This window comes from Eschrichtius robustus, chromosome 13 (assembly GCF_028021215.1).
Source record: "Eschrichtius robustus isolate mEscRob2 chromosome 13, mEscRob2.pri, whole genome shotgun sequence".
NCBI classification, from domain to species: Eukaryota; Metazoa; Chordata; class Mammalia; order Artiodactyla; family Eschrichtiidae; genus Eschrichtius; species Eschrichtius robustus.
In genome coordinates this window covers 77,359,225-77,373,682 of record NC_090836.1, presented here as the reverse complement: position 1 = coordinate 77,373,682, position 14,458 = coordinate 77,359,225, and the positions used below count along the sequence as shown (strand labels likewise).

The following is a 14,458-nucleotide window of genomic DNA, read 5'->3' as shown; positions in this document are numbered from 1 at the left end:
GTCATTCATCAAGTGTTTCTTGAGAATTTACTATATACTTTGTGCTGAGTGTGGAGACTCTTACAAATATGAAGAGGATGTACTTTATTCCTTGGGGTAAGAGACGTACATAAAAAACCATAATATGAAGAAGTGATTGCATGTTATAAGAATGAGATAAATGCAAGAGGAGTTCAAGTGGAAAAGTTAATTGATTCCAGGTAAGGGGATCATGGATTTTGCACCAATGTCCAGGGAAAATATTTGCCTTTTCCTAAACCATCAGACTAACTGGGCATGGGTTTATTAAATGCCAAGGAGAAAAGGAGTGGGGTAAGGTGTTAAAATTATGGAGACTGGGCTTGGAAAATAAGACAAAATAGCATGTGATAGTACCCTTCCTCCCTTCTTTAGATGCACACTCAAAATTTTACTTTCTTCACATTTCATCAAGGCAAAAGTATATTTACTGTAGAATTGTGCACTTAGATGGCTAGAGGAGGGAGGGAGGGAGGGAGGGTGGAGGATGGGAGGGTTATCCTCTCATGTTTCACAGATGTTGATTTCAAGTTTCTACCTGGTAACAGCCTGGGGGCCAGGACATAAAGATACAAGTCAAAACATAGAGACACACACAGAGAACTGACAGCATCCAGCAAGGGAATTACAAAAACTCAAAAAAGCTTTCCACTGGCTGAATAAATATCTTTCCTTGAATTTGCACTTTCTATTTACTGAATTTGGAAAGAGCCATAGACTTTATTGCCATTTTCAAAGTTCTGAATTATATAAAAGTGTAGCCTATGAAAATAAAATTTTTCATATACAGGTTAAATTAAATTGTGATCAACTTCTAATATCTATGTGTTTTATTTAAAAACACACACACACACAACTGGTAGACAACAAGAAAGGTTTTAAACTATGAGTAAGGAAAGTAATAAATGACATGCTTTTCATATAAAACCATGGCTTTCTTCCAGGACACTTTAGAAATACGTTCAAAATACATAGAAAACCTCCACAGCATAGTACTTGAACTTGCACAAACAGCCCAAGGCAAGTAAGAATCCGAATGACTACTCATTTATTTTCACAGACCACACTTAAAATAATTTCATTCCATTTGCTGGACTTACACATCCTGAAAGCAAGAAAAACTGTCATTTCGGTAATATGATAAATGTGACTTATAAACAAGACTAGAAAGGGTGGATAAAAGAGTAGGGTTGGGGGTGGGGAAATAAACCCTTTAGTTACAATTTTAGGGAAATGAATCGACGCGGTAAAACAAATTCCAAGTCAAGTTTCTCCACTGCTATACTACAGAAGAAGTTTAGAATCTTAAGCAGATGAAAAAGGAATAAAGCATTTAAATGGGGAGAAAAAAAGGCCGATAAAATTTCTGGCTACAATACAAGAGACATATCATTACCATATGATCTAATGTGGGTGTCAGCCGGATTGTGTTCATTGAGGGAAACCTTATTTTTTAACTGTGCTATGGAGTAGAAGCAGGAGGTTTTCAACCTAGTGACAGTCACAGAGCAGCACCTGCCCCCTCCTCCTTTCCACACCTGCAAACTCTTTTGCCTGGGCTGAATATTTAGTGTAATTACATCTCAGCTTTGAGGGCTCCTGTGGCAGATCCCCGGATTAAAAGGTATGGTTTTCAATAATTGTCCTGAACTCTGCTACAGACTAATAAAACTTTGATCAAGTTGAGAAAAAAGGGATTATTTGGTAAGAGGAAAAAAGAAAACAGTGTGTGCTAAAGTTTTAGTAACCTTTATGCATCATTTTAAACAAGTATTGCTTGAAAACAGAAAGTAAATATTTGGTAAAATGGTTGAATGCATTGCTTTAGTTCTTTCTCTCTGTTCTTGCAAAGATGTTTCTTAAGAAACTATAACCTAACACCATGACTATCTTTATTGATATATTTTTTATTTGTACTAATTAAATGTTTAGCTCTTTGGGAAATGTTTATAGAAAAGTATTCTAGACTGGCATATTATTCGTAGTTGGATTATATATTTAAGGATTTATTCTCCTCCTGGATTCTTGTATATTTTAAGAACTTTAAAACCTCAGAGAAGTGAACTCTGGTGATAACTTATAGAAGTCTAATGTATATTTCTACAACCTAGAAAATAATAGAAATTGTCACCAGAGAGGTGAAAATAAACACTGAATATATTTATGCTGATTATTAAGGACTGAACTGAGATAATATCACAGTTAGCAACATAATTTCTGAAATGTAAAGAAGAGACCCTGCCAGAATTTTCGCTGCAAATAAAATTTTACTATAAGATACGTTCACTATAAAATGAAAGTGTGGGTTATTTTTCTTTCTAATTTCAAAACAGGGTAACATGATGACCACTGGTTAAATGGACTCCCAGTGGTGTAAATACCTGTGGCTTTTTCTTCAAATTGCTATTTTGACCAGAAAAAGAACCAAATGCCTCCTATAGTAGCCTTTATTTATGGATGGATACTGCTTTTACTGTTTATTTTTAACTTATTTCTATTATTATTGAGGTTTTTAATTCACCTAGTGCTGGGGGATTTAATTTGCTCTGCATTTACAGCTTCACTTATCTCTTGAGGGTTAAATTTTGACTTTGAAAATCACACCAAAGGCTTAAATGACATCATACAAATGTTGATCTGAATGGTATAATGAAATGAAGTAGTTTAAGAAACCAGAAATTATTATTTTTGATAGAACACATAAATTATGGCAATGAGCTTTAGTAAAGTAGTGACATTCTTAGCAATTAGCATTTAAAAAAGAGGCATACATTCTAAGAATACTTAAAACAGTTGAAATGAAATTTTAATAGCATATCATCTCAAGAATAGTCTCCTTGCCGTCTACATAGGCAACTGCTGGGTTTTTTTTTGTTTATTTTTCTGATTTATTAAGAAAGGAAGGAAATGATTAAAGAAATCATCAGTATCAACAGCCCACATTAATTGTTTTAAGATGCTGAGTTTTTAAATATTATGACGCTAATTTTAAAGAAGTTATTTCATGGAGGAATTTGTATAAAGTACCTGGACACATATTATTCTTCCCCAGGACATTCAGGGTTAAAATGCACGCACATGCGTGCACACACACACACACACACACACACACACACACACACGAAAATGATAAGTAATGGAAACTTAAAAGCTGTCTGAGTTCAGCTTCAACCAAAAAGATTATTGTATAGAGAATTTGTACCATTTTAACAAGAGTAAACAAATGTAAATGATAATATTCCTCTGAGCTAATGTTTAGCATTTCCTTTTTTTGGATTTGTGAACCAGGCATTTTCTGCTCTGGAGGAAGATCAGAAAGCAACATCTGCATTAATTCTTGTTGCTATTTATTAAATCTGCAATTAGTTTGCTTCATTTTTCTCAAAAATTGTAAGACATTAAATATGCAAGGCTAGCAAACTTGTGGTAAACCATAAACATTGCATTTTAATGTGAAACAGACAGAAAACCACTCCCTTAGATCCAATCCAAGGGAACACTGCCAAAACAATAGGGTCTCCTTTAAAAGGCAATGCAGTAACTGAGTGGGAATGGGTTTCTAAAGGAAACCTGATACTGAATTTAAAGGGGCAGTGTGAATAATAATCTTCGTGGTATTATTTAAATGAAAAGTCACTAGTCTGTATTGCATACGTGCTGCCTTAGATGTGCTTCAGTAATAAATATAAACTAAGAATAAAAGTGTAAGAAATTTTAAAACATTTGTTTCCCCTCTAGTAGATCTAGGCAAACATTTCCAGAAGATACATTAAGGTTAGAGCATACAAAGACTTTTTCTTTTCTGTATATGCTATAATTGGATAGTGACTGAAAATAATTCTCTAATTCTAATTATGAATGTACAACTTTAATATGAACCCTTATAAGTGTACAATTAAAGATGATGAGACTAAAGATAATATCTACAATGTGTTCTGGGAATACTTTGAGCAGTTTCAGTGGGGTTTGAAAATATAAGAACTCAAAAATTGACTGTTCCCCCATGATCAACTACTTTTTGTTATTCAGATTTATTAAGATTTTGTTATTCAGATACATTTAGTTCACTTCAGCCAACTAAACAACCGACTCAATAACATAGATGTACATATCTATAAGGGCTTGTTGAATGAATGGATAAAAATTGTATGGATTTGTCGAAATCATACTTTCTGTTTGTCGATTTGCTTACAAAATAGTCCTGTTGGTAAAATCAGATAACATATGTCATATAAAAATCAGATAGGATTTTCCATATATGTTTATTAGTTTATTAAAAATGATTAGTTTGAGAAACTAGCCAATAGATTTATTTTAAAAACTGAATCTTGCTTATACCAAGTTGAGGTTATCAATTTGATATCTTTCTTATGCTAGAAATTTGATACTGAAAAAAGATAATCATATTTTTAAAAATCAGACTAGTTGGTTGCCTAGAACAAATTGAATAACGTGTATTGTTAATAAATTGATGGTCAATTGAGTCATTTATGTGCAAAATATTGTGCAAGGCCCTGGTACACAACAAAGATTAAGACACGCCCTGAAGGAGTACATCTTCTAGTGGGGGGGGCAGGCCAAGCATGCGAAACAAATTACAATATAATGTGATAAGATCTTTAAAAGAGGTAAGCAACGTGCTTTGGGAGCATAGAAGAGAAAGCAGCATCCTGCCTGAATGAGCCAGGGAATACACAAGGGAAGCCCATTATCTCATTTAGTCTTTACCACACTCTTACAAGGTAGGTATTTTAAATGGTGATTAGCTTTGAGTGTCAGGTTTGAGGTGGGGACTGGGAGTAGAGAGAAAATGGAGAGAAATATGGCTTGAAATATCAGTTGGTATCAAATTATGTATGGTCTTATATGCAACAAAGGGGATGTAGACCTTACTGGCAAGCTGTGAGAAGTCAACAAAGGGTTTGCGGTAGAAAATTAATACAATGAAATTTAATTTTTAGAAGATGACTTGGGCAGCAGAGTGGAAGATGGCCTGGAGCAGAAGAAATATTCAAGGCTGAGTCCATTTGGAAGCTCTTGTTCAGGGAGTGATGAGAAGGGTCTGGACCAAGATAAATACAGTGGGGTGGAGAAATGAGATTGGCTTCCAGAGATATTTCTGAAGCAGGAATTGGAGATCTCTCATGTGTACAGACAGAACTTTATTTAACTGTGGCATGGCTTGTGTTGAGTGAGCATTGAAAATTCCAAAGTGGTTTATCATCATAACAGTTTTGCAGGTGGCTTGACTATATAACCCATGGTCTTAATTCAGACCCAAGTTCAACCAAGCAGTTTCAAATACTATTCAAATTTTTCTTCATAAGTAAATAGCTGTGCGAGTTAGTCTCTAATGTACCTTGTTACCTTCCAAATATATTTCTAATGCTCTGCTCCTAACTATAAATAAAATATTACTTTTTATGCTTTTCTCTATGCTCATTCCACTGTCAGGTGTTACTTAAGAATAACCACATACACTAGGCAAGGCTACTCTTCTAAACCTTTCATTTGTTTCCTAGGTTCCTTGGTTGTGAAAATACATGAGATAAATCATGAAGGCAACTTTCATCTTCCTCTTGCTTGCACAAGTTTCCTGGGCTGGACCGTTTCAGCAGAAAGGCTTATTTGACTTTATGCTGGAAGATGAGGCTTCTGGGATAGGCCCGGACGACCGCTTTCACGAAGTTCCTGAATTCGAGCCTCAGGCGCCAGTGTGCCCCTTCCGCTGTCAATGCCATCTTCGAGTTGTGCAGTGTTCTGATTTGGGTGAGTGGGGTGCAGGCTCTCTTTACCTACCTTGTCTGCTTTATTCATGGGAATGGCTTCTGTGGGAGTTTAGCATTTTCAGTTTTAATTTCTGCAATTCCAAATGTGAGAGACAGTGCCACCTAATGAGGAGTAAGGGAAGCAGAGTAGGAGAGAAAGAAATAGCTTTGAAGTTAGGGGACTTTCTTCTAAATCCGGGCTCCATCACTTTGCAATCTTGGACGAGTTACTTAAAAAGAAAATCATCTTTCTGAGCTTCATGGCTCCCTTTCTGTAAAATAAAATTTTGAACAAAATAATATCTTATGTTCTATGATTCCAGGGTGATAGCTTATTTTAATTTGATGATTTGCTCTCATGAAATCTTAGATATTAAGAAAACCTGGGTGATCTCTCTACTCTTGGCTTAGCCCAGATAACAGTTTGAACATTACTAAATTGTAAAGTATGCAGAGTTATCAAGAGCAAAACAAGTAAACTTTTAGAACAGAAATTTATCTTTCAAGTACCAAAATACTCCCTTAATCCCTGGGTCTTAGTTTTGCCTCTGCCTTTGACATTTTGTAATCTAGCTGTTTATATTCTTTAGAATGTTTCAAAGGAAATCTTTATAACTAAGTTATGGTATAAATATTCAACATAATCATGAAGCATATATCTTTATCCTAACACTGTAAATACAGTTTGATTTATTAGCTTTCAAGAAAAATTTGGCCTGGGAATTCCAAAAGCAATATACTCAGAAGATAAATCTCCAGAAAGTTTGAAGCCCCAGCAGATGGGCCAAAAGGGAATGAATTTAGTTTACATGGCAGCTGATTCACATTCCTCTTTTTTTTGGTTCATTTTTCTTACTGGAAAGAAAAAAAATCCTCACAGAATGATTCTGCCATGGTGCATTTCCTTGTAGAATAAACCCCATAGCTTTGTAGAGCACTTATTTTTGAAATCCTATATTTATTCAGAATATGCTTTCTAGGAGAATTTTGCAGGAAAATTTGCTACTAACTCCTAGAATTGGAATAAACTACATACAGGAACCCAGGAAAATGTAAAACATGTTAAATAGTAACAACTGAAAAACAAACACTTTGAGACAGATTCTTTGATGCTGACATGTACTGTATAGTCATTTAAACCCAAATAAAACGTGTAAATAAAGGCTTTAAGAAGGCTACAGGATAATTCCACTAGATTAATTAATTAACTCATAAATTCAGAAAATATATTGAGATCCCATAACAGGTCAGATCTGTTCTGGGCCCTGGGGAGAAAGGGATGAGGAAGATAAATATGGTCCTAGTTCTTGTGGGTCTGATATTCTACTGGTGGTGGTTATTCCTTTTTTGAATTGTGTATTAGAGACAAGGGGGATTAGATTACTAGCAAATGCTACAGAAACTTTTATGGCATCTAGAGATTACCTCCATTACTGGTTTAGACCGGAAAATAATGGTGTTAAAAATATCTGAAGAAGGGAATCACCATATGATGGATATACTAGTGGTAAAGTTTTTCAAATATTGCAAAAATGGCCGAGTTCCTAAGAAATGTGACGTAAATTGAATCTCACTTTGCCTGAGAACAAGTTTAAAAGGATCCATAACTACCCCCTACTACACATATTGTTAACAATAAAGAGTTGATATTTTTAAGGAAGGCTTGTCCAGTCACTTCACTGAAGTTTTATTCTTCCAAAAATATAGTTTTACTTTGCTTTCATGATAAATAACTCATAAAGCTTGACTCTGATTAAAGCATTTGGACAGTTTTCTAATTGTCTATCACAAAAAACTCCCAAGCCTATTGCTCCAAACTAAACAGAAAAATGTAGCCTTAGGGAACATCAAGTTCACTGGTGTGGATGTCTCATGATACAGTTTTTTGGTTGTCCTTGTTATTGTTTTGCTTTGTTTATTTTGTGTTGTTTTCAGATGAGAACGTTTTCCAAGTTATCTTTTCCTCTAAGAGCCCAGAGTGTACATCATTCCTTTGGGCTTACTGATCTTATATACAGAAGTAGCAGCTAAGATTGTAATAATGATTCGTTTTGGGGAACCACGTTTAAAGGGGAGTACTGAGTTCCAATGAGCAATGGTCTCATCCAAGTTACTTTTACTTTTTTTTTCACATATGCATATTTAAACATATTGTCCAAAAAATCAGTCAGATATTTCTGAAACAGAAAATACATTTCTTAAAAGGAAAAGCAATCCACTGCCTTTAAAGAAAACACTGTATTCACATTTTCAACTACTGCATAGCCTCTGCTCCCTTTATGATCATGGCAAGCTGTTCAGAGCCTTGACATTTTCATCTGTAGAGAAATCACAGTCAGTCTTAGAGATTCGATTATCTGTGTGAGGTACCTGACCCATAGTAGAGCCTCAATACTTTTTTTCTATATGATGATTATGTGGAGTAAAAGATGAAAGAAACACAGGAAAGAAGCAAAGAAGGGGAAATGGGCAACCTCACTCATAGTAAAGGCAATGCAGTTTATTTTATTTTTTGTTTTAAGTTCTCTAGTAATCTGAACATGAAGCTTGAATTATTATAGCAAAGAAAAAATGCAATGCACTTTGGGATGAGAAATGTGAATGCCTATTTATACCAAGGACTAATATTTTCTTAAGGATTATTCTTGCTAGAGCTTTTAATGAGCAGAGCGGAGCTTCAGTGTTGAAGGACAATAGAGCTTTGTCATCTTATTATCTACATAATGTTTAATATAAGCAAACATGTCTTATTCAAATGTCTGACTATTTTTGCCAGTAAGAAGTATTTCTGACACAGTTAAACAGCATCAAAATTTTAAACAGTTCTTTAAAAGCTAAGATATAAAAACTGTTGAAATTACAATTGAATAATCAGTCCATGGGAAACTTGAGGTGTTCAAGAAGATCCATTGACTCTTTTAGTCCCTAGTTCCAACTTATCAGAATAGCATTATAATATGTTTTTCTAGAGCATGGGGGATTGAAAAAGTAAACATATATTTTAGCCTGTCTAAGAAAGTAATGAATTCTCCATTGATATTGGCCAAATTATTTGGCTGAACTTGTAATTTAACTTGTAATTTGAACCAGAATTTTATGAGACCCATATCTTCTTTTCTTTCTTTATCTATCCTCTTAAGACATAAAAAATCCACTCATAATTATAGCATTTATAAAAATAACAATATAAAAATAAATGTAGGATTAGCAAATTCAGAACCCTATGGGTTTCCTTGAAATAATAATCCCACAATGTTACTCATTCTTGTCTGAATGGCCTAATATTAATCCTGTGATTGGACGCTTTGTTTTATGTACTTAGTATCTTAAAGGAAGACAGTTCCCTTACTTATGTACTCTTTGGCTCAGCCATTCATCTGTGGATCAAGTGTCACCAAGAAGCATTATTTGGTACCGACTTTCATCTCATTTATTAAAGGCACATCAGTCCTGCCAGGTGAAATAAGCCTAAGCATTGTTTTTTAACTATTCTTCCAAATTAAAGCAATATGTATTGATATACTTCTTATAAACAACTTTCAAAAGAATTGAAATACCCTTAAAAATATTTAATAGTGGAAAGATCTTGGGTCATGCAGTTCAACACCTCTGAACTCAAGTCCTGCTTTACCATTTATTACCTGTAACTTTGAAACTTTCAAAACCTGTTTCCTCACTGGATAAATGGGAATCTCTCTTACCTTATTAGGTAAGAATAGAAAATATTTATAAAAATATTTTTCATAGTAACTGTTATGTTCAGTTGGCCATTTCAGACAAAGTCAGCTAATAACACAAAGTTATTTCTCATGATGTTCTTTATTTTTATGTGAAGTTGAGAAACACTAAGTATATGGCTTGTGAAGCTGGCTACAAAATAGCACCTTCTCTCCCCTCCCCCCAAAGGAGGCCACATCACAAAATAGATAAAAATTAGAAAATTGTATAATTATCAAAATAGTATTCTCCAAATACTATTCCTTTGAACAAAATTGGTTTGGTTGAGTAGAGAGAACAATAAAGCTTTTGGCTATTTAGTAATCACAGATGATTCATAGCCTGCATAGTTAGCCCTCTAGACATGATGCCAGAAGATGAAACATTTTATTTTACCAAGCAAAAGCGTTGTAAACGACTAATGGTCCCTAAAGTGTACCTCATAATGCAAAGGATATTTTACTTTTTAAAAATCTCAGGAAAATGTACAACCCTTTAAATTGCATAAAGTTAGTTTTCTTCTTTTTAATCATTTTGCCTCAATTGGTGGAAATTTTGTTAGTGGTCACCACTTGGGACATAGATGCCAGAACTGTCTCTTGTTTGGGGAAACTGGTTTTCCAGAAGCAAATCTTATGCGTGAAGTAAATGAACCATTAGACTTCTTGCATGAAATCATCCTAGAAGAATAAATTAGGACTATTTGTAGAGAGGCAGAGAGAATGCTGGAAGCTTAGTTGCTTTCATTGTTTATATCTAGCTTTACAGCAGCAGGGATGTGGGGTGACTCTCATTCAGAGTTTCAGATGCATCAAAAGGGTATCTCTAAGATGTGGTGCAGGAAGGAGGCTGTGCACAGAGCATGCCCATGGGTTGCCTAAAATAGTTTTGGGTAAGGATAGAGTACGACAGATCTCAGATGCAGCAAGAGGAATGCTCAGGTGTGATCCAGATAACCAAAGCCCCTGACTCAAGGGTTTAAAGGTGAGGAGGAGGAAGAGAGGGGTCAGAGAAGGCCAAAGGAAGCATCTGTCTCCTTGACCTGACTGACAACTGACATTTCCCTGGTTTCCTTCTTAGTCCCAGGAGGGAGAAAGAGGCAGCTGTGTGGGATCAAGGCATTTGGTTAGACTGCAGCTGTGATGCATTCTCCTCTGGAGGATCATTCCTGGCTCCAGAGGACAGGATGGGAATATGTTAGTCAGAATATCAATTTCCTGGATGAAAGAGGAAACGCAGGAGACCCTCTAATCTTAACTTTTCTCCTTCAAAGGAGTAGCAAGAAAATTATATATTTCCTTGAAAATAAGGATAAAGAAGAATTAACCCAGTTTGCAATCTAGTCTTAACAAAAGGATGAAGCCCTGTAGCAGCTACACTGTAACACTCAAGATTCAATTAACCCTTGACTCAGTCTGAAGATGGTTTTGAGGCAATTTCTGCAGCTTGTCTACTTCTGTGCTTTCACTGTAATCTGTATTTGCTTTGATGATTCTGCAATAATCAATTATATGTACATAGATAGTAATTATTCATTATCTTTAATTGCCTATTTAAATATTTACTTTCTCTACCAGAAGAAGAGCATGGTGATAATTTATCTTTTGGTCTTCCACTCCAAAAAATGCTTTATACTTGGTAGGTTCTCAAACATCAATAAATGCTTGATAAATGAATAAATGAACATATGCATGGCTTAGTGCTTGAATGAGTGCATAGTTCTACAATATTCTTGATTCTCTCAAGCTGGAAACAGGGTGGAACATGGCTGACTGGAAATTAGGAGTCATGGAACTGTAGCGTATCCTTTCTTATCCTTTTTGAGGATGACTATAGAACCAGGAAGCTTAAACCTTCCTTAAGTTATTTGGAAAGAGAATCGAATTAAAATGATGATCTATTATTTCTGAATCCAACTGCCGTCAGAGTCAAATTGCTATTTTTTAAGAGGAAAAGAGGGAAACATTCCTGCCTTTGGAAGAAATGGTTTTTGATGGAGCTGGGACTCCTACATATTATTTTGATCATATGCCAAAACTAAAATGTATCACCATTGGCCTAATTATTAAATTGGAGACAGAAATATAAAAACTTTTTGGAAATCAACAAGAATAAATCTTGGAGTTTGGACCCCTGCCACAGGGCAGAAAACAACAAAAAAAGGCATGATGTTTTAGGACGACCTGGCCTTTGTCCAACATGATGTTTACCAGATTGATGAAATTTGCTAGCACAAAAATACCATTCATCACTGAGACAACTAGAAAAAAATGTACAATTCTTATTAGCTTATATTTTAGAAATGACTTTCTGGTAATGTCTTAAGTAGAGTTTTATTTACTTTAATTAATAACCCTATTTTAAAGAAGATAAATTTTCCTTTACTGAATTTGGAAGAGCAACTAAATAATTCAGTCTAGCCTTGAAAATAATTGCATTTTGATGGAAGATTTAGAATTATATTAAAGAATGCTCATTGAAAAATAATTAAATTTAGGAAACCACTTTTTTCCTGTTACTATTGCTGAATAAATATTACCTCAAAACTTAGTGACTTAAAAAATAATTTTATTTTGCTCTTGATTTAAGCTGCAGGGAATTTGAGCAGGGCTTAGAAGGGCTGCTCTCACTTGGGGTCTCTCATGCATTTGTAGTCAGGTGTTGGCTGAGGCCACAGCCATGGGGAGGATGGCCCAGACTGCACCTAAGACAGCTCACTCTCACGACTGGCAGTTTGTTCTGCTGTTGCCTAGGAGCTCAGCTCTTCTGTCATCTGGAGTGTCTCACGTGGCCTCTCCAGCATAGTGGTCTCAGTGTAGACAGACTTCTTACATGACCCCTCGATGCCCCCAGAGCGAGCATCCCAGAAGAATTGGGTAGCAGCTGAACAACCTTTTCTGACCTAGCTCCGGAAGTCATGCTCTGTCACCTTCACCACGTTCCATTAGTTCAGAGAGACATCATAAGGCCATGCCAGATTTGAAGGGACAGGAATTTGACTCCATCTTTTGATGGGGTTGGACAAGTGTGTATGAATAAGAACATGTAAGATGGGAGATATAATTAATGCCAAGGAAGGCAGAAAGGATGGGAGGGAGGAAGGGAGGGAGGAAAAAAGGGAGGAAGGAAGGGAGGGAGGGAGAGAGGAAGGGAGGGAGGAAAAGAAAGGAAAGAATATCCTAATATAAACAAAGACTGATATTTTACAGATTTGCAAGCCTGTAGGATTTGCCATCATTGAACTAGGGTTAACTTGACCGTGAACAGCTTTTTGCGGGGGTCTAATTGTTTTTTGGGAATATGTGCCTACTAAACTGAGGGGTTATCATCCAAAGGTGGGGGGCTTGGTAGACGAGTTGTCCAAAGGTCTTGAACTTCATGGGAAAAATGATGACTATAACAAGCCCACAAAATGACTGACAAGAAAAACCAACTCAGAATCAAGTGCTTTAGGTGAAAAATCTGTGTGCGATAACAACTGAAAAATAGATTGCAGCTTCCAGGATAATATGCATCATAATCGTATTGTACAGAAAATAAAAAACAATCATTTGTCACAGACTTACAGACTAATAATCAGCAAGATAATTAGAGTTTTACCCTCTCTTCTCATTATTGATAATAATTACAGGTACCAGGAGTTGGGACCCTGCTATGCACTATAGTAGGAAATTATTTTATAGAATAGCTTGTTGAATTCTGAGCCAGTTGCATCCTAATAATTTGGGAGATTTATTATGAGAATATGTACCTTTTTGAAAGAAGGATGTGAAGAGATGATTGTAACAAAACATAGCAGAAAAGATCTTGAAGCCATGGCCATGAACTTTTCACAATGGGACAGCAGAATATACTATGATTTTAAAACTAATCAGTCAAAAATTTATTTCTGTACATAGGGCAGTAAGACCAAAGCTCTCATGAAAAATAGTCATTTGTCCCTACTTACCCAGAATTTAAAGAAAAGAAAGAAAACTAAAATGTGGTATAATACATAATAAGTTGATAGATCAGAATTTTGGAGGAGTTTGTTTTATGGAGTGGTTATGACAAATATTATAGAGGGGGGTGGGGATAGTGGGTACACTTTAAAGGATTGTTAGAACGGAAGTGGAAGAAAATGAGTGGGTGGAGTATTCCATAAAATTATATGAACAAAATGAGTAGCTGGGAATAAGCACAGTATGTTCAGGGGACAGTGTAGATCAGTATCTTTTAAAAATATGTACATCGTTTCCACGCATGCATGGCATATCAGGTAGTTCTAGAGTGAGGACTCATGCATCTTGTTCTTGGTTTAGTTTAGCCATGAGGCACTGTGGAGAAGCCATTTAACTTCATTGGGTTTCTGTTTCTTTACCTATGAAAAGAGAGTATTAGACTGGCTTGAAAGTTCCTGATTTCTGGGACAAGTAAAATTTTTTGAATGTTGAACAAGTTACTTTCTTATGAAGGTCAAAACCAAATCCAACAAAATAACAGCAACCTGGCATCTGCTATCAGAATCATTATTTTAAAGAAGGTATATTTAAAATGGAGGCAGGAGCTAGTCTCAGAAATGTGTGTGTGTACATGTGTATGTGTGTCTAATAATTTATATTAAAACTAACCAAATTGCCCTCAGAGTTTTCTGATTTTGATATAGACTGATAAGAACCTCATCACAGAGTCTACCTGATCAGAATTTGGAAACCATAGATTAGCTGATACTCAATGGCCCTTCCCTTTGTGACATTCTAAGAACTCATAGCTAGGATAATTTCCCCTTTGTATTCTGCCTATACTTTTTGAGCGAGCTAGTTAACACTCCAATACCTTGTCTAGCCCTTAAATGTACAGCATGTTATTGGGTCTGATGTCAGAATAATTCTTCTTGGGGATACAAATAGGTATGATAGGAAAAAAAGTATCCTGTTGGATGCCAGAAGATTAGGCTTTTCATCTGCATTTTGTCA

The 14,458-nt window shown here is 35.5% G+C and overlaps 1 protein-coding gene across 2 annotated transcripts in view; it reads left to right on the top strand.

Annotated features, from left to right (window-relative positions):
- Positions 1–1,390: 1,390 nt before the first annotated feature.
- The window catches only part of DCN (decorin), a 35,568-nt gene continuing 22,500 nt past the window's right edge, over positions 1,391–14,458 (top strand). The window contains exons 1-2 of one of the 2 annotated variants that reach the window (XM_068559720.1): positions 1,391–1,642; positions 5,541–5,787. In XM_068559720.1, coding sequence (XP_068415821.1) covers positions 5,574–5,787 — 214 coding nt within the window. In that variant the 5' untranslated portion in view covers positions 1,391–1,642; positions 5,541–5,573. Of the gene's footprint in view, positions 1,643–4,630; positions 4,761–5,540; positions 5,788–14,458 lie in introns of those variants that run through there. The other variant, XM_068559719.1, reaches the window with a different exon arrangement.